Here is a 19,776-nt window from a genome sequence, read left to right on the forward strand (position 1 = left end):
ATAGGTATCTGTGGCGAAACCCGGGCATCTGATTTACTGTCTTCCGAAGACACCTGGGATGTTTTATTTGATGTCAGTTGTGTAAGGCTCTGAATGTACTGATTAAATCAAATAGACTGAAGTGCTACTTAACAAATTAGAATGAGTGATTCCACCACTTCAGGGGTGGCCATTATGAATTGGTTGCCATAGCCACCCCCCGCGAGTGCTGTGAGACAGAGAGTGGGTACCATCTGCTCTTCAGCTGACAGTTCTTTAATGGGGGTCAAGCTGGACTGCTCACCAAGGAGTGGCTCTAATAAGACCAACACTTTTCAGACCCACACTAATGTGAAATCAGGGAAATTACACTGTCGGCTTACGAGCTTGGCCACAAGTGGCCCTTCATCAAATACGCTAGGCGTCAATATAAGCAAACATTTTTGTTTAACATGACATGAACTTTGAATGACAGATGTCTAACAACATCTCTGACCTCTGTCCTGAGGGAATGATACTCAGAGACAACAGGTCAGGATGTGAAGATTTTATCTCCCTAAGAGAGTTGCTTTACACTGAACACTCCGTCAGAAAGAGCCTTCTTATTAATAAAGTGTTATAGACAGCAGCATAAAGACATAAATTACCATATAGTCAGTCATTTGACCAAATAGTGTCTGTCTCTCTCTTAGTTGAGAGACCTAAGATTGTCCTGAATCTTTACAGTTCTATAGTAAAAGGCTATTCTGAAATCCACTGGAAAATCTACTGGAAGGCTTTAATACCATTCAGTGTTTTTTATGAATTCAATCAAAGACCTCCTTCTCTGTCAGTTCATGAGAAAGCTTTTCATTTCGAGGTGATCAAATTACCCACATTAGTTGAGCTGCCCTAAAGATGGACGTTAATTGGTCAACTGATTTAGGAAGTGGACTAATGATCATTGTTACACAAGGTCCCAATGGGAATGTGTTTCTCATTATCACATCTCATTATCATTGTCATTTCAGCTAGCGAGAGCTCCTAGTTATCATTATATGTGAATCTAATGCATAGTCAGCAAACAGTCTGAGCTAAAACAAGTACATATGGGTTATTACTTTCAAAAATAATTGCCAAAATACATTCACTATTAATGCGTTTCTGCTTTAAATGGACTCATATCTCCAGGCAATGCTATCACAGTTGCATTACAAAAGAAAATGAAAAAAAAAACTACAGTGTGGTCATATATGTCATGGATCTGTCTTTGCATTTGCTTGTTTGTATTGATTTACATTGACCATATGTCTCAAAATACCTTTGTGTGCCTGCTGTAGAGTAATCTGAGCTTTGGTAATGTAGACCTTTTAGGCTTGGTTATGTGCCCTTTTATGTATAGCTATGTAAACAATGCCTTCTTGTGGGGCAATATCAAGAGCATCTACAGTATGATAAATATTGTTTACAAAACAAGAGCATCCTCAAATCAACAATTCGGACCCAGTTTCCCAAAAGGATCTTAGTGTTAGGAACATCCTAACTGGTAGAGAGAGCCCTCTGTGCGATGCTCCCTCTACCATTAAAGAATCATCATAATCTTCTAAAGTGCTTTCAGGAAACCCAGTCCTGTTCAGTAAATACCAGATGCTCTGAGTTTTTTAGTTTCTTTCAGGTATAATTTCTGTCAAAACACAACTGTATTTTTTTTATTTTGACTAATATTGTTTGTTGTAGGATTGTAGACAAAATAAATTTAATATAAAGTGGCGCACGTAAAATATCATGTGTCCTATGTATGGGAAATGGTTTACTAAATTATTCAGAGAAATTCTTCCTCCAGTACTGAAATTATACAAAGGCAGGATCAAACCTTTTGACATTTTCTACACCTTTTTCTACATTTTATGGGACCTGTATTTATTGTTGTTTCCATTTGTTTTACTGTTTCCTCTGGGGGGAAAACTCGGCTCATCCGTTGGAATATCTGAATAAAAAAAATTTGTTATTCCATATTAAAAAATGAGTCTGGATATTTCAGTATGTTAGGCAATTCATTTACACAGCTCTTTTCAAACTGACCTGAATGAAACAAATACCTTGTCTTGGTTGGCGCCCTGAAACAGGTCAGCAGTTTAGGGACAATTGTCTGTTGGAAAAGTGCACGGTCCTGGGATAAACCCAGCACACTTTAGAGCCATTTCAGCTTCGTATAGGTTTCATTCGGTGTTCAGCCGTGTAGACATCGATTGGTGTGATTGTCGTGTGACGGACTAGTGACCAGCCCCGGAGGCAGGGCAATGCATCATGGCTGTCCTACTCAACGTAAATTGAGGGACTTGTGTTTTTTTTAACTCACCCCGTTTTCCGACAAGGCTTCACTCTCCTGTTCCAAGATTGGATAGCAGTTCCCACTCTCACGCAGACTGCAAAAAAGGACCAATCCTAACGCAGACGGTGGGTCAATCATATCCAATCTCAGCGCAGGAGGCGGGATTTGTGTAAATACTGGCGGGGAAAAAAACATCGCCATGCGAGTTAGTCAGCCAATGAGAGAGCCCGTAGACAGGGAGCCCCAGCCTCGACCAGCAGCGCCTGAGCCTGGAGTCACAGACATCATCCAGGCACTGAAACACAAGTTCAGAGCCACTGCATTCATCACTCATCATTTCTCACTTTTCAAAAAGTCATTTTACCACTGCATGTGCTTCTGTTTTTATAGCCGTGGTTAAACAAAATACCATAAAGATGAATTAAATAAAAAATCTCCTGTCAGTGGAAAAATAGAGGAGTTTTCAACGATTTTCATTTTCAAAAAATATTTTAAATAATAATATAATAATATAAATTAAAAATGATTATTAAATTATAACGGTAAAAACAAACACACACATGTATACACACACACACACACACATATATATATATATATATATATATATATATATATATATATATATATATATATGTACATATATTTTTTTCCCTTTTCAGGACAGGCTTCTTACATTAGCTTAGTTACCAACAAGCTAGAAGGTGAAAACAAATCTAATGTTTTTAATAGGTATTTTATATATATATAAACATTAGATAATGTCTAATAATATCTAATGTAAGAAGCCTGTCTTGTCGAACATGTGAAACTAAAGAGAATAAAAATCCTATATATCCTATATATACTACTAAATGCATCTTTTCTGGAGAGTAATTAGGTGTTATGTGGATTTCCACATCTACTTAAAGAAGCTTGTACCGGTAGGCTGTGTAGTGTGGGTGTCAGTGATGCACTGTACTCCAAGTCATTTGTTTAGGCTACTTATCAGACTCCAATTTCATGTTTCCCTTCTTTATCCTGTCAGACTTTCTGTGCACGGGAAGCTTCGTATCTGGTGATGCTGTGGAAAATCCAGCTGAGGATGTGAGTGTGGTCTGAACCTCCTCCTCCTCCCCCTGCATCGCCTCACACATGCTACGCAGCTAACGTTAGCGCTGCACTGACCAACTCGTCAATGGGATACTCAGCCTACGGACTTTTTTGGCTCCTGCGAAAAAGGTTAAACGTTTAAATTTCTTCGGGTATTTTTTTTTAAACAGCCCCACCAAGCAGCGGCTCAGTTCATCAAGTTGATTTAGTCCGTTGATTCTGAAACCCCACTTATGACTGATAAGTATGGGCACGGCGCGCGGAACGCTGAGGGGGGACGTTGTTGTGGTCCTCCTGCTCCTCTGTGAAGGTAAGGATGAGTTTCATGTTTAGACTCTGTACTTTGCGCTGGTGCCGAGTTTTCGTTCTCCTGTGGTGTTTCATGACAAACGAGTCAACTGTGCGTGTTTATCATCAGTATCATGCGCGCCGCTTTCTGTCTGGCACAATGGCGCGTTTACACTTGTTCTCCTTGAAGTTAAAACAAGTTCTGTGTAAGAAATCCTCCGGGCTTCTGCTTGTCTGCCTGTCTGATGACTTTTGCAGTAATTGTCATGTAGACTGAGCTCATGCGGTTACAGGTCTTGTACTGACGCTGATTTAGTCATTTTAGGACTTCCATTAGGCTACTGAGTGGCTGGTTTCAGTAAACCAGTCTTACAAAGCTGCAAAAGCTACATTCTGCATATATTTTCACCCCCAAGTAATAAATAGAGTAATGTAGCACATTGTGGTTGTGTAAAAAAAAAAAAAAAAAAAAAAAAAGTGAGTCTATTTATACTGCAGCCTGTTTATTTTTACAGCCGGGCATTGCAGTGTCCAGGCTTAAATACTAGATCCTAGACCATCTCCCTCCCTTACTATCCCATTCTGCATGTTCAGGGATTTGTTTCTTGCATTCTGTAAGTGAGAGGCTGCATTGAATCCTTGTGACCTAGTATGCCACATGGTTCCTGCAAGCAATATGCACACTGTTCTATATCATAATATTATAATCCCATTTAAAACCCTCTGTCCAACTGCACTAACACTCCCCTCTCAAAACGACTATATTTATATTCGAACTCATAGCTCAGGACTTTTGAAATGGCACGGTGCAGAGAGTTACATTAAAAGAGAAGAGTCACGCTGGTGCAGTGTGAATGTAGAAGGGTGTTTTTCTGCTATTTTGGTCTTTCAGAAAGCATGCCACTGTATGTGCCTGCATGTGAGCGCTGCATTTCAACATTCCCTCATTATGGCATGTGATGGAGAGCAGAGGTTGAGCCATGACTCTGACGATGAGTAAATGGTAAATTAAGCTTGTGGTGTCTGAAGAGTCGTACTATGAAAGTGACAGGAGCTACAGTTTAGCTCAGTGGAAACCAGCAACACATGCAAGCCATATTTGTGGTGAACTCCATTTCAATTTATATGCAAATGGAAACGCAAGTTTTTAGGGACCGATTGTAAAGGTTATCAGTCTCTCGATAAACAACGGCGGGACTTATATTTCCTTGCCAGATTTGCACCGAGGGAGGAGATACTAAAAGTAGGCCAGTGTGGATGCAGCTGATTTTATAAAATGATTAATGTGGAATAATATAGTTTGTTCCAGGGCATAGCAGGTGTAATCCACAGTCAGGGTCAGAGCTATAAAATGATAAATTATGTCGTCTTACATTGGTGTGTAAAATATCACAGTTAATTGATGTTATTGAACATTTTAGGATGTTCGGTCCTGATAGCAGCTCGCACTACAGGGTCTCGTAATATGAGCTTAGTATAGTTAAAGGGGCTCAAGCTTCATTATGGATTACATCTCCACATAGCAGTGATGTGTCTATTTTGTGTAGTCGTAATGTGTCGGTGTTTAAGGATTTTCAAAGTTTATTCAGCTGTTAAGACACTTTTTGTAAATGTAAGGGACAAACTGTAGTGCATGGGAGCATTAGGCAAAGCCAATGTATTGGTCTTAATCCAGAAATCATTGTAGCAGTACATAGTGGGGGGCAGACAGGGTAAACATAGGCAAATCAGCATTTCCAAACCAAGCAAACAGGCAGTTTGAACAAAACCTGATAACGCTTGACCAATCAAACTAAGAAAAACAGGTTGAGGAAAATCAGGAATAACATCGCTTGGCGTTGCAGACATTGCAGACTGGGCTACATGGGGAAACAATGAAAACAACAGAGTCTACACACACACACACACACACACACAGCATAACTAGACACAGGTGAAAACAATATTCAGCAGCTGGAGGTACGGTGGACCCAGGGTGCTGTTAAGGCTGTACAGTGGATTGTGGAGCCATTGTAAGGACAGCATGACAGAGCCCCTCCTTAATGCACAGCTCCTAAGGCACCAAAGCTGGAACCGCAGGGGGGACTCAGACCTGGACCATTGTGAAAGATAGGACACCTAGTGGCAGGGTTGGATCAACAATAAGAATTGGAACGGGTGTCATGATGGAGCCTAGAGCCTGGAGAGGAATGGGAACCGCAACAAGGAATTACACAGAAGTTCAGGCTGAAACGAGGACTGGTTCAGGACCATGATGCGAGACAACAACTCAGTCAGGAGTGGGTGTTGAGACAAGGACTTGATAAAAGAGGAACTGAATCCCGAATACAGCAAGAGTCAGAAGACAGATGAGAGACCAGAAACGGGACTTTCATTTGATCAGGAATCCATACAGGAGTGTGGGCTAAGACAGGATCAGAAACAGAAACATTGGGTCACAGCAAAATTAATAAGTGGCAGTGACTTGCACAGGAGCTGGGGTAGTAATGGGCCAAGACCTGGGTCAGTTCTATGGACTAGGGCCAGACCAGAGTCAGGGACATAAAATAAAACAACAGCTGGAGCTAAACCCGAGACAGGAGCTGAATCACCGACACATGTAGGTGGGACAAGAGCTAAGTCATCTACAGGAGCAGGAGAGAAAATAGCTGAATCACTGACAGGGCTAGCAACAGAAACTGGACCAGGGAAAGACACAAAGTGGGACAGAGAGAGGTGCGCTCTCAAGAGCGTGGACTGAGGATGGGGCAGGAGAAAGAACTGAGTTTGTGGCTGAAGTAAGATCTGGATCATTGTCCAATAATCAATGATCATTGCTTTAGGAATTAGGACAGGATCAGGAACAGTAAGAGAATTCTGACAGGGTCAATGATACAATCTCAAACCGAGACTGAGTTCAGATATTGGGCGGAATCTGGTCCATAGGCTTAGGGACTGGGTTTGCTGCAGGCACCAGATTGGGATCTGGTACGAAGATCACAGCTGAATCATTAGAGTGCAAGGCTTGGATAACTGGGCCATTTGTCAACAATGTATGCGTTTTGGGGAGCAGACCAGTGACTTCTATGTTTAGTACTGGGGATGCTTTGGGCATTCCTGTTTCAGAGGTAATGGCAGGAGTGTGCAGAGAATGCAGTGATGCTGTGTTGGTGGCAGTTTGAAAAGACACAGTGGCTGACTTCACGTGTATCAGAGGAGGCATGTGCTTGCCGTCACTCTCTTAATGTCAAGAGCATTTTTTGTTTTGGTGAGCAAGTGGGTAATTGTCTCAGCTAAATTGGGGAGAAAATTGGGTAAAAATAAATAAATAATCCAGCACAAAACCAATCAAAAATTACCTTTTATTTATTTAAAAAAGAAATTCAGAGTATCTGCCTGTGGGACCTGATTCTGTCCCAGGGTAAAATATATGACCGACCCAGGAGCTGGCCTTCAGGCGAGTCCTATAGTGGGTATCGCCTAGAACACTGACAGAGGCCTCAATCTTATAGACTCCAGCTGCCAGACACTGCAGTCGCCAGTGGTGCAGTGGGTTTGGCCAAAAGACAAAGGACAGTCTGAATCAAAAGTTTGGGTTAGGGCTGCATGATTAGTCAGATTTTTATCACTATCGCTGTAGGAGTTTCTGCAATAAACAGATGATGAGAAAAATAAGAGACACCAACCATTTACCAACAGTTTAGTGCTGGAGTGCAAAGTAGCATTAGAAGCCTGATATGTGCTTCCCTGTGAAAGGCTTAAACCCTGCTCTCTAATGTGGACAGCAAGTGATGTAAGCACTCTGCTAATTACCAAAACACATTAGCAGAGTAATTAGCATAGCCGATCAGAGACACCATGTTTTTATCATGGTTAATTGCTTCATAAATTGTCATTGCATTATCCCACAACTTTATCAAACATCATATTATATGTCCATATCATGCAACCCTAGTCTGGGTACTTCCCCTCCTGTGGCAGTAAGACTGCTCACTCATAAGATCTCCCTGTGAGCCAAGAGCAACATCTTTGTCATTTGTGGAAGGGGATTTCTCACTAAATGCATGAAAAATAGGATCAGAAGCACTAGAAGATCTACCATACTTACTGGCAAAGCAGATCATGAAGTCATTGCTTGGACAACAGCTAGGTCCTGGAAGGTGAAGGGCTTACAGTCCACATGAACTTGTACTTGGAAGAGGGCTTAGCTCATGGAGCCTTTTATGCACTTCCCTGGCCTTTCAGCATGTTACCCAACACAATTTGCTTCACCCATAAAACAAAGGGGAGCTGGTAGGATGTAAACGCTGAGTCATCTTATTTGGACATGTCTAGAACTCTTTATCACAACTCCCAGCAGGGGTGGAAACACATGCAGGCAAGGCCAACATAGGCATGTCTGTATCTCCAAACCAGACACACGAACAGATTATTTTTGAACTAAGCAACTAAGAAAGCTGTGGTGCTAAGAGGAAAACATGACATTCGAAACTGTGAACCTGGAGACAACTGTAAAACAATACAAAACATGGCAATAACTTTGCAGGCTGGAATGCAGGGTGCTGCAGGGAAACAATGAAAACAGCAGGGTATAATGAACAAACACACAAAAGACACGAGCAAGAATAACAATCAGCAAGAAGAGTCAGGCTGGAGACATGGCAATGGAAACCCAATACATTTCATGCTTTTTATGTTAAATCATTCCTCATATTTACTGAGATGAATTTTCAGAAATGTTCTAAAATAATTCTGATAATACTTTTAACAAAAACATTCACCACATTCACTTGCCACCTTTAGCTGACCGAGCTGTATTGGCTGGAGCTTGGTTATAATCTCTCTCGTGTATCTTTTCTCATAAGGTTTTAGTATATTAATGACAAGGCCTCCTTTCTTGTGGGCTAAGCCTACTATCAAGCTGTTGGTTTAAACAAAGGAGGCCGTTCTCTTATCCATGTTTAGCTCTGAGTTTCAGAATCAACAAACTACAGTAAGCACATCAGTCCACATCATTTCAGATCATTTTCAGTCTTTAATTGAATTACGCATCAGTGTGTCCATGTGTTGCAAGCGCGCTTCTTGCGGCGCTCCTCTTGTGAACAAGCTCCTGTTAGTGATGGTACTGAAGTGCCTTGCTTCCTGGCAGTGAGGAAAACAAAGGCTGTGTCTGAGCGGCAGTCAGAGGGCAGGTGTGCAGCAGGTGTGCAGAGCTCTGGGCAAACATGGTGTGTTTGTCTTCTGAAGGGAAAATACTGCCAGTAAAATAATAGAGCACACAGCTCTGATAACAGATGAGGCTTAAAATCCCTCATTAAAGACACAGGATGGTTGGCAGCTCCTCCCGCAAAATGGATCTCATCTATTTTATGACAAGTCATCCCATGAAAACGGATGGTGACAAACGCAATGAGTTTTTGACCATACTGGGAGCGGAAGTAATCCACTATCACTGTCTGGTGTTTCAGCTCTTGACAGCAGTTTGACATTTGTACTGCGGCTAGGCTACTAGATATATTATGGAGTTGTTTAGTTTTTGATTCCTCACCCTTTGTTTAAAGAGTCATTTTTAATGTTAAAGTTAATGGGATGCGTTTGAATCGCTGTTGGTCTTACTGGCCATTAGGCTGGAGTTAATGTATTTATGTCTATTTTCTGTTCTGCTGTTTTCATGTGGTTTCAGATAGCTCTGAAGGATAATGACGGGGCAGCCTGTTCTCTAGAACAATTACTCTGTCATTACTAGGGTTGAAACGCCATAATTATGGTGGTAACTGATCATGAGACACTTCTCTGAATATATCATAGGAATTGTTTGATTTTTATATATGTTCCATATGTAAAAACATTTTTTTTGTAGTTTTCTCTAAATGGTATAGCAGCTTTCTGGTGCATTACATCCATTCCAACTTAATTGTAAACCTTAATAGAAATAAAATATCCTGATTTGTATTGTATATCAAGCACATTTATATTTTTGTCATATTCTGATATGACAAAATATGACAGATATGATTATTCTGAACATCTTGATCACCAAAGAAACGTTTCTGTGGAAAACGCAAATTCATTACAGTATAGACTACGTCACAGGAGTGGTCACCAGCAAGGGAAAGACACCTCCTGCCATCCTAAAGGTCTAGCTTTTACCTATCACTCTAATTCGATGAAATACTGTTGGAATACTGGAATTGTGTGACTAGAAACTGAGGATATTTGGATCTGTGTGCAGGTTTTTTTTTTTTTACAGATTGTAAATTACATGGCACAAACAAATTACAATAGAAGTTTGAGTAATCATAGAGAGCACTGAGTGAGGTGAGGTCAAAATATATATAAGTAAAAACAGTACATATAGACATATAAAAAACATGCCTTAGAGTTTATGGGAAACCAACAAGGCCTTGCCTTAAGTGCAGTAGGTAATGGTAAGGGTAAACAGAGAACAGGTGAGACAGTACAGAGTTAAAACACAGGTTAATATGACCTCTTCAGGCGTGGAGGAGGATCACCCGGGCCACTAGTCACAAACGGACACCAGGGTGTTATTTTTCTACTGCCTTTCTACTTCTGAAATTCATCTAGTTTTTATTAATAGTTGTAAAACACTATTTCTGCCCACTTTTCCAGTTATGTACTTTAAGTATTCCCATTTTACCCATCAGTTGTAACATACAGGAGTCATTTAATAAGTTAAAAAGTGAAATTGCTGTTTTTAATAATGCCATTTTAATAATAAATAAGAGCATTTGCCATATTTATAAACATTTTGTGTACATTTCATGTGTGCAACCAAACATCTAGAATCACTGATTAATTCTGCTTTAGATACTGTAAATTAGTTTGATTTCACCCTATACAACTGATTAAGGAGAAAATAATATGTAATCAGTGTTCTATAATAAGTGGGCAATACTCACTAGGGCTGGGCGATATGACTAAAAAACTCATATCTCTGTTGCTTAAAATGGTTGAAAAGTGTAATGTTAATTGTAATGTGTGTGTGTGTGTGTGTGTGTGTGTGTGTGTGTGTGTGTGTGTGCATTTTAACAATAAACATAAGACAAAGTTTGTAATTGAAACCGCACTGGATTATGTTGTTGGATGGTGAGAGTATCATCCTTCCGTAAACCAAACCACTTCCACATAAATGACCCATATATGTTATTTTTTGGAATTAAATTGCACACAGATATTGCAGCCAGTGTGATATTTTTGGTCTTTTTAAATATCCTATATAAAATACTTTTGAATATATCAATATGTACGATATATCACCCAGTGCTAACTCTCACCACATATTATTCACTGTAAAAGTTAAATTGATTGCATTGTGTGGCACACGGAATATAATGTATTAGTGATGAATTTGTCCTTTGTCTTCTCTAGTCGCATCATCTGTCTATGGAGCTCCATCACTGCAAAGAATGACATATGTATATTAATACCCACATAACGTCAAAATCCTTGTGTGTTTTGCTTGTGTGAAACATCGATTTGTGGATGCATGATTCTGACCCTGTTACCTTATCTGTTGAACTGTGATGACTCCTGACCTTTTAAACTCTCACCCAAGTGGTAATCTCCCCTGATCAGGCCACAGGAGATTGGAAGGGAAGTAGCGGTAGCTGATCAGGCTGAGCTCCCCCGATCCCATGCCTGCATTAGCACAATCATTTTCATCAGCAGCCACTGCTTTTGAGACAGAGCAGACCAATAAATCTCATTTGATACATGACGCTATTTGATTTAGCTACTTATTACATTATATGATTTAGTTTAGCTGGTGTCTTGAGTTGCTCTCAGAGAGCGTATAAATCGTACTGATTTTTCTGCTATCGCCACCACTTTTAGTAAGATTGCACAAACATGACGTGGCGTATTTAATAGACAATACTTCTTTTATGTACGCTACATATTTTGCACATTGCACAAAGTACATGTCATGCTCTGAAGTTTGTGCATCTTACGAAAAACATGATTATTGAAGATTAAAATAAACTATGAAGTTATGAACCTTATATTCATTATAGTTTAAGCAAATTATCATATTTAAAATCTTTATTATTTCATATAATTTTCAGAAAAAACATAAGGTATTTTAGATATTCAATCTAAATCCCAGGTCAGTTAGAGCATATGTAGAGTTTTGTTGTAGTGAAACTGGTTAATCTAGTACCACCTGTTCAAATATGTTATTAAATCAAATGAAGGCTATTAAATAATTAAATAATAAATAAATCATTTTCAGAGACATTCATTAATTAATTAACACATATTGGGCTTTTTGTTCTGTAAATGGTTGAAAACATCCACAGTAAAAGACAACAAGAAAGTATCACTAGAGCTGCACAATATCAAAAAATAAACATCGCAATATTTTTTAAAATATTTTTTTTAATTTTTATTTGTAAAAATACAGATTTTTTTTTTTTTACAAGATTTTACCAGTGATGCAGCATGTCATAATTTTAATATTGCCCTCCATATACAAAAGATTGGAGTAAAATACATAATATTGGCCCTATATTATCTGTCTCTGGTAGATTTGTCATGTAAAATGAGAACAGTAGGAATTATCCTTTTGCATCAAGCGACAAAAGCGTTTTATTACGCATCCTGCAATATGACTGCTGTGCATGCCCACATTGTGATCGCGATGCTGAAAGCATATATTGTGCAGCCCTACCTGTGACTGCTATGAAAGCATAAGTTTTCAGGGTGTGTAGCTAGTCACATATATGACAAGGAGAGGTTAAAAGTCTGTAAGTGTGAAGTACCAAAGGAGCATCACCTTACATAGTGGCATGCACACATCTGTACTGAACTGCACTGCTGCTGTAGAACATTCAGTGTTGCTGTGTTTGATCGAAGCCATAATTAGTCCCATGTAATATGATATTGAGCTTTTGTTGTGCGATTAATCAATAAGCTTTGCAAGTTAGTAAGGTTCGCTTGCATTACAGAACTGAGGCTAAGGAAAAATGATGCTGGGTCCCAGAGATGATCGAAAAGACCTTAATTTGTGATGAATCTGTCATACAGCGTTCTGACTGGCCAAAGTGTGCGGTGCATGTAGGCTGCTCTACCTTTGCTAGCTCTGTCCCTGATCCTTCAGTTAGTTAAGGGTCACATTTCCATCCCATGCATCAGTGGAATCTAATTTGCTCCGGTGGAGGGACAAGGAGACATTGATTGAAATTATGTCCCAAGGGCATTTGGAGCTCTTGTTCTCTACATGAGTCTTTACACGTTATTTTCCCGTGGTCAGTGAGGCATGGTGTGTTTGAGTGATCATTTACAACAACGCACAGCCAGTTCAGGGTTTGACTTGGGCTTATTTTTCAACTTTTTAAATTACTCAGACCTCATTAAGCATTGTGTCTACTGTGTTTACTAACAAACAGGACCAATAATATTATATACCTCAAACTAAGAGGAATCTTTTGGATTTACAGTATACTGTTCCACAAAAAAAACTTTTATCTCCATTTTTGCTGTTTTTCACTTTTTGACATAATGTGAATCTAATAATAAATAGAACAATAGGATTTTTAATAATATTTTTTCATGTCAGAGACTGATTTGCCAAACCAGGGATACAGTAAACCAGGTATACTGTAAATAATACCTGGCTAGAGCTTTAGATTTAGCAAAAACATTTTTCACCTTTGACATCATTTGAACATGGCAGCTGTCCTTTTCATTGTGTGAAATTTTGAGTAGACAATTAGACCAGTAGAATAGCTGACTTGGAAATAAATCTTTCTATAATAAATGTCTATAATAGTAATAATAAATCAATTGAAAGTTAAGAGTGTTTTGTTTTTTTACCTTTCTTGCTGTTTTCGACATACAAGGTTTTTGGCTGCATATTTCTTAATCTTGGGTATTTCTCCATTTGCTTTGAAGATAGTGTGCACTTGGCGTAAACTTCACAACAAAGGCTTTGATGAAATCCACCCTAAGAGAGGTCTGGACCCAAACTTCAATGGAATTAATAAGATCTGACCTTTCTGTATAAAGGCAGAAAGTCACACATTTGCTTAAAGTTTCTTTGTTTTCATTGATTTTTAATGTTGTCTTGGATGCTTGGTCCCCAGTTTGTTCTCCTCCCTTTGTTCTGATATGAGACTCTTTTTCATTTAAATGAAAGCCTTAGAATTTAGGAAATGTGCAGCTCCCTGGTCACTGGTCCATGTAAATTCACCCACTGGCTGATTCCAGCCATGCTGTCAGGACGTTAAGGCTCAGCAGGTGATCACTGTAAAATTCATGTGCACCCTACAGGTTGAAGTAGTGGAGGAAATTGGCACTGAGGTGTGGAAGTGTCTGGTTTGGAGATGAATGGGTTTCAGTTTGGATGAGACCAGTCTGTTTTGTGCTTTGTTGCTCTGTTTGCTCTTGTCCAGGGTGCCCTTTCATCTTTGTTTAAATCTTAAATCAAATCTTAACTGCATTATGGATTTACTGGTAATTGGTTGATAATGATGACATCCAGTAGAAAATGCTGTGTAAAAGTTTCTCATTTGTGAGTCCTGCACAACCCCGCGAGAGATGACAAACCAAATTGAAATGCACAGAACAATCCCACAGAGACTGTTAATTTGATTTCTTGATGACTGATGTCTGTTCCTGATGCATTTTATTCCCTGCCTAAGTTGATGGTGTAGAGGATCACATTCAGGATGATAAGGATGATGTTGGTATTACAGTAATGTGCATGTCCTATGTCTAATATATTCATATTTAGAAACTCTGGACTTTAATATAAAAGTCATTGATGTAATATTTAGTTTTGAACAGGATCTAATAGGAGTACATCTATTCTGACTATTTCAGCCACAATCAAGTTGTACAAGTTGTACCACACAGTGTATTGCATATGAAATGCATAGTAGGTGGATATTAGCATACATTTACTTCCTTCAAAGTTATGAAATGTGGTCATTTGCCATAACAAAAAACAAAGATTTCTCCATAAATGTGTGGGTAATGTCTAAACAGAGACCCCAATAAGAATTCTTTTGGTAAGGCAAGGCATTGTGAATCTTGTTTGTAAGTTGGATGTTTGTATTGTATTTTTTAAATACACATTAATAAATAAATAAATAAATATTAATAAATATATATATATATATATATATATATATATATATATATATATATATATATATATATATATATAATTATATATGTGATATAAAGCATATATATATATATATATATATATATATATATATGCTTTATATCACTTCATCATTACAAGCGTTTTGATTTAAAAGTTCATTGGTGAATTTAAGAATAAGACCCGAGGAACGCCCAGAAAATAGCGAAGGAAACATAATGATCAATAATAACAGTCCCTTATTGAATTGTAGCTTAATTGGCAGCCTTTTAACTAATGAAATCACAGCAGTGCCAGAGTAATGATTTTCTCTATATTATATCACCGGCTCATCATCATTTGTTTTGATGATTGAAGTATTTTGTTTGTTCAGACCTTTCTGAACATTCACCAGCATTCCCTTTTGCTTGCATCTAAATTATCCCTGATTTGTAAAGTACAGTTTTATTCCAAGAATGCATAATAAAAATACATCAGTAGAAACAAGAAAACAAGAAACGTTTATGTTGTGCAGACTTGGGTTTTACGATTGTCTCTTTTGTTGTCCGAACGGCTAAAATCTAAAGTGAATGAAGGGCAGAATGGTTTTAAACAATGTGTGCCCATCTTGATTAGTGTAGCTATTGACTGGCCAGCTGCCAGACTGGCTACTTGGCTTCCAGTTGGCCATTGTTTGGGGACAGTGGATGACCTTGGTTGAAAGGATGTCGGACACGTTTTCCCACAGATCACCGTCCTTTCTTTAAAGTCCTCTACAGGCTGCAGTAGACAACAAGGCCACCTATGTTCAGCTGCCATTCTTTTCTGTGGGGAACAAACATAGAGTCTGGGTTATCGCTCTGTAGTATTATCATGATTGCTACACAAACATGTAACAATTTTGAGTCATTTTAGCCGCGGCCATGTTGCTACAATAGAACAACGGGTAATTGCGTCTCTGTACTTACACATAATATCACATGAATAGCGCTCTTTCAGTAGTAAGTGGATTACGGGGTAGTGGATTCCTCCGACTGCTGGCGTGCTTCCGTCTTCTGCTGAGTTCAAGGGAATGGCAATAGAGACCCTCTCTCTCTCCCTCTCTGTCTCTGTCTCACTCTCCCCACTAGCTCATGACCTCATAGATGCTAAATCTCTGCGGCGGAGTGTGTGTTGACCTAATCGAGTTCTTGTCTTTGTCCTGAGGGCGTTCCTCATCAGCCTGCTTTCTCTCTGAGCATGCCTCTGAAGTCTCTGTGTCCTTCACTCAGGCTTCACGTCTGATGAGGTTCGTCCAGGTGTTTTCAGACGGCTGTTCGGATTATGGGACTTGTATTAGTATGCGCCTCGCTTAATGGATTTGTTTCACATCACTACAGATGAGAGTGGCGTCATTAGACACAAGATAGCTTGTGAATTTTCAAGCAGCGGGCAGACAGTGGTTACAGTGGTTTGATACTTAAACAGGAACTTTAGTTACATTTTTTTCTGATCTAAACCTTGTAGTTTATATCCATTTGGAGGGACTGTATTATATTAGCTGTTTGACTGTGGGTGTGTGTGTACGTGTGTGTGCACTGGGTATGGAGTCAATTTGCCTCAGAACTGAAATCAATACATTAGATTGCATCATAGTATTTACAGTCGTGAGCCCTGCTACGGCTATGAAAGGTCAAAGCTATAAGAACAGTGCATGTTCATGTAGCGTTAGCAATGCAAATGCACTTATAGAATGTTTAAGCACTTACTAATCGGTTTACTATGCTATATGGACACAAGTATTGGGACACCGGCTCATTCATTGCTTCTTCTGAAATCAAGGGTATTAAAATAGATTTTATCCTGCTTTTGTTGGAGTAACTCTCTCTACTCTCCAAAGAAGGCTTTCTGCTAGATTTTTGAGTATTGCTGTGAGGATTTGATTGCATTCAGCAACAAGAGCGTTAATGAGGTCAGGATGATGGATGACCACCACCCCACCTCATCCCCACCTCATCCCCAAAAGTATTTGATGCAGCATCACCATTCCAGAGAACACAGTTCCACTTAGTGCAATATCATGATTCATTGAACATTTGACCTCGATTATGATTAATGAATGATTATGTTAAGCTGCTTGAGTTGCTCACTTGGCTCTGTGTTTGAGTTCTCCTCCCTGTTGCTTCCATGTCGCAGACTGGATGGTGTGGAGGCACGTGATGATACAGGCAGTAGTATGCTTTTAAGGGGATGTTGCATGAACACACACAATGCAGAATGTACTAACAGAATTTAACAAAATGCCCATGTGTGACATTAAATATGGTGCCAGTAGGTTCTTGTTTATCTGCTCTAGAGAGTTCCATTCTATTAGCAGTACTTCTAAATGCATTCAGTAGAAGGGGTGCCCACAAACATTTGGACATAACTTTTATCATGCTTCTTTCTTTGCCCTCATCTTGCATTCAGTAACACTAGGACAAGACTCTTTCCTTTCAGAGTTGCTTTAGATAAAAGCATCCTCCCAAATGTAAATGTAAATCAAGTGATTGCTACAAGGAGGAGGAGGAGGAGTGCACCTTCCTCTTCCTACTGAACCACACTCGTCATCATCCCCATTCAAAACCCCCCCCCAGAAACTACTTCAGACAATTGGTAGTGCTATCACTGAACCGTTTCTGTGTGCTCCATGCTGTTTTTAATACTCTCAATTAATTAGCGTGCCATAAACTTCATACATTCCTTTGGCTTTTGTCCTGGAAATAAATTACATTTGGAATGATCTCAACCAGTGGAATAGCACAGCTCTCTGTTGCCATGCAGGAAAGCACAAATTCATCTGCTGAACCTTCTTGTCATCTTAAGTGGGACCCTTATACTGAGTAAGCATGTTGTTTTTAATTCATTATAAGAATGTACACACAGCATTTTTCATTAAAGAAAACAGGATTGGTCAAAAATAAACAACAATAGATTCACTGAAGGAAAATGTTCAGCATTGCACTGTATGCACAATTTATTGTAGCCATTTTCTCCTTGACTGCATCTGCTCATTAACTTTAATTTGACTTTGACTTTTGAAGGATTATTCTTTTACAAGCTTCAGGACACACACAGGACACAGCCAGTAGTGTCGAATCGGTTGAAGGATGTCTGGAGAGTCCTTGTCACGTCCATTTGAAAAAATCATGAGCCTGCTTACCCTGCTACTTGTGTACCTTGATGAGCAAGATGCAAAGATTTCAGTGCTTTAGAAATCAGTATTTCCACAAATCAGAATTAAGGAAGAATTCCAGAATTGCATTTTTTTTTATTTATGCATACATTATAAATTCAGTCCTTCAGAGTAGTTTATTTGCAAAATGGTAATTGTCAAGAAACTAGGACAGACTAGGATCACTTTACAGTCTTTGTTAGGAATGTCCTGATCCGATCCAGTTGATCAGGATTAGGGCCAGTCCCGGCATATTTGAAAGGATCTTCTATCGGCTATTTAAATCCTGATCTGTTTCCGATTCATTGTTTGTTTGACAGTGTTTTAAAGAAAGTAGGAGCTGTATGGTCATGGAGGTGAGACAAGATATTAAATACACTATAAAACAGTCATTTTAGAAAACATTGCTATTAAATAAATCAGTCTAGAAAGTCTCATTATAGAAACTTAAAGAGAAATGTTTAAGAATAAGAGATTTTACTTTAGTATCTATTAGCAGCACATCTTATCTAAACTGAGCGATTGTATTATTAATACAAACACAAAGATCACATAAGTATCAGCCACTGCTGAGTATTAAGAGACTCAGATTTGATCAGAGAGCAAAATAACTTGATCAGGACATCCCTAGTCTTTGACAATCCTAGGCAATTACTGGGGAAGATGTTCTCTCATTTCTGACTTATTTGTCCTGCAGGTTGAACTGGATGTGTCAAACTAACCACAGATCCCACAGATGTAATTTGGGGTAGGGGCCAAGTTGGTCCAGAAGGGCTTATGCTGCTCTTTCTTTCTCTGCCGGTTCTCAGTGGTAGAGGCAGTCCATTGCCCTGCAAAGCATCATGAATTATATGTGTCCAAACATTTTGGTTTAAGTCTGAAGGTCCAGTTTGCATAGCTTTCTAGAATATCTTGAGGTTTTGCAAAGTAAGTACTGCTGTTGCTGTTCCCACTTCCTAATATCATGTTATACACAGCCCTTATCTCATAGCCATAGAGCATGGATTGAAAGATCACAGCTTTGCAGAACACTGAGATGTAAGCTTCAGTTCAGGTACTGAAGGGTTCAGTGACAGAACCTTAACAGATGGCAGGCCTTCATGTCAGAATGGAGGAAAGGTTTTTCAAGGCATATAGCTCAGAGATTCTCCACGGTGCTCTGTTGATAGTGTCAAAGACTTTGGTCATGTTCTTGAAAATAGTGCCCGTGGAAGCCACTATGGGTTTCAAAAAGGACTGTTTCTGCAAGGCGAGTTAGGTGGTTAATAAGAATGTGAACTAGAATCTTCCCTGTGATGGAAAGGAGGGAGATAGCAACAATAGTGGCAACAAATGGTGACTATGTTTTTTATTATGTACATTACGTGGGTGTTTAGTGTGCATATTGTTCCATAATTTAAAGAGTACTAAGTAGAACTTGTTTATTAGTGCTGATCTTCAAGGGTGTCTGCCGGGATACCATATGGGCCTGGAGCTTTGTTGTTTTACTAGCTCTGATTTGCCTTTCTGACCTCTTCAGGGCAGGGGGTTTGCTATATTGTCCAATGCAGGATGCTGTGGAATGGTGTTAAAGACATCCTTACTCACGTTACATTCCTGATTCGGGAGGCTTTCATGGTCTTCCTTCCAGCATTCTTGGATCACTCTACTGTCTTTGGGGAGCATCTGAACATTTGCGGTCTAAAGGGGGGTCTGTCTCCTGAGGCTTTGACCTATAGTCTTTTGATTACACTTCTCGTGTCGTGTTGATTTGCATGATATTGGATTTCCTTTGCCTTTTCAGTGCACCAGTTGTTTTTCATCTCAGTGGCATGCCATTGAACCAGT

At 39.2% G+C, this 19,776-nt stretch overlaps 1 protein-coding gene across 1 annotated transcript in view; it reads left to right on the plus strand.

The window, feature by feature from the left end:
• The first annotated feature begins 3,387 nt into the window (after positions 1-3,387).
• ret (ret proto-oncogene receptor tyrosine kinase) overlaps positions 3,388-19,776 on the plus strand; it is a 29,996-nt gene continuing 13,607 nt past the window's right edge. Inside the window, exon 1 of the mRNA XM_072676988.1 lies at positions 3,388-3,692. Coding sequence (XP_072533089.1) covers positions 3,629-3,692 — 64 coding nt within the window. The 5' untranslated portion in view covers positions 3,388-3,628. The remainder of the gene's footprint in view (positions 3,693-19,776) is intronic.

The sequence above is a fragment of the Salminus brasiliensis genome, chromosome 4 (assembly GCF_030463535.1).
Source record: "Salminus brasiliensis chromosome 4, fSalBra1.hap2, whole genome shotgun sequence".
In the NCBI taxonomy this organism is placed as follows: Eukaryota; Metazoa; Chordata; class Actinopteri; order Characiformes; family Bryconidae; genus Salminus; species Salminus brasiliensis.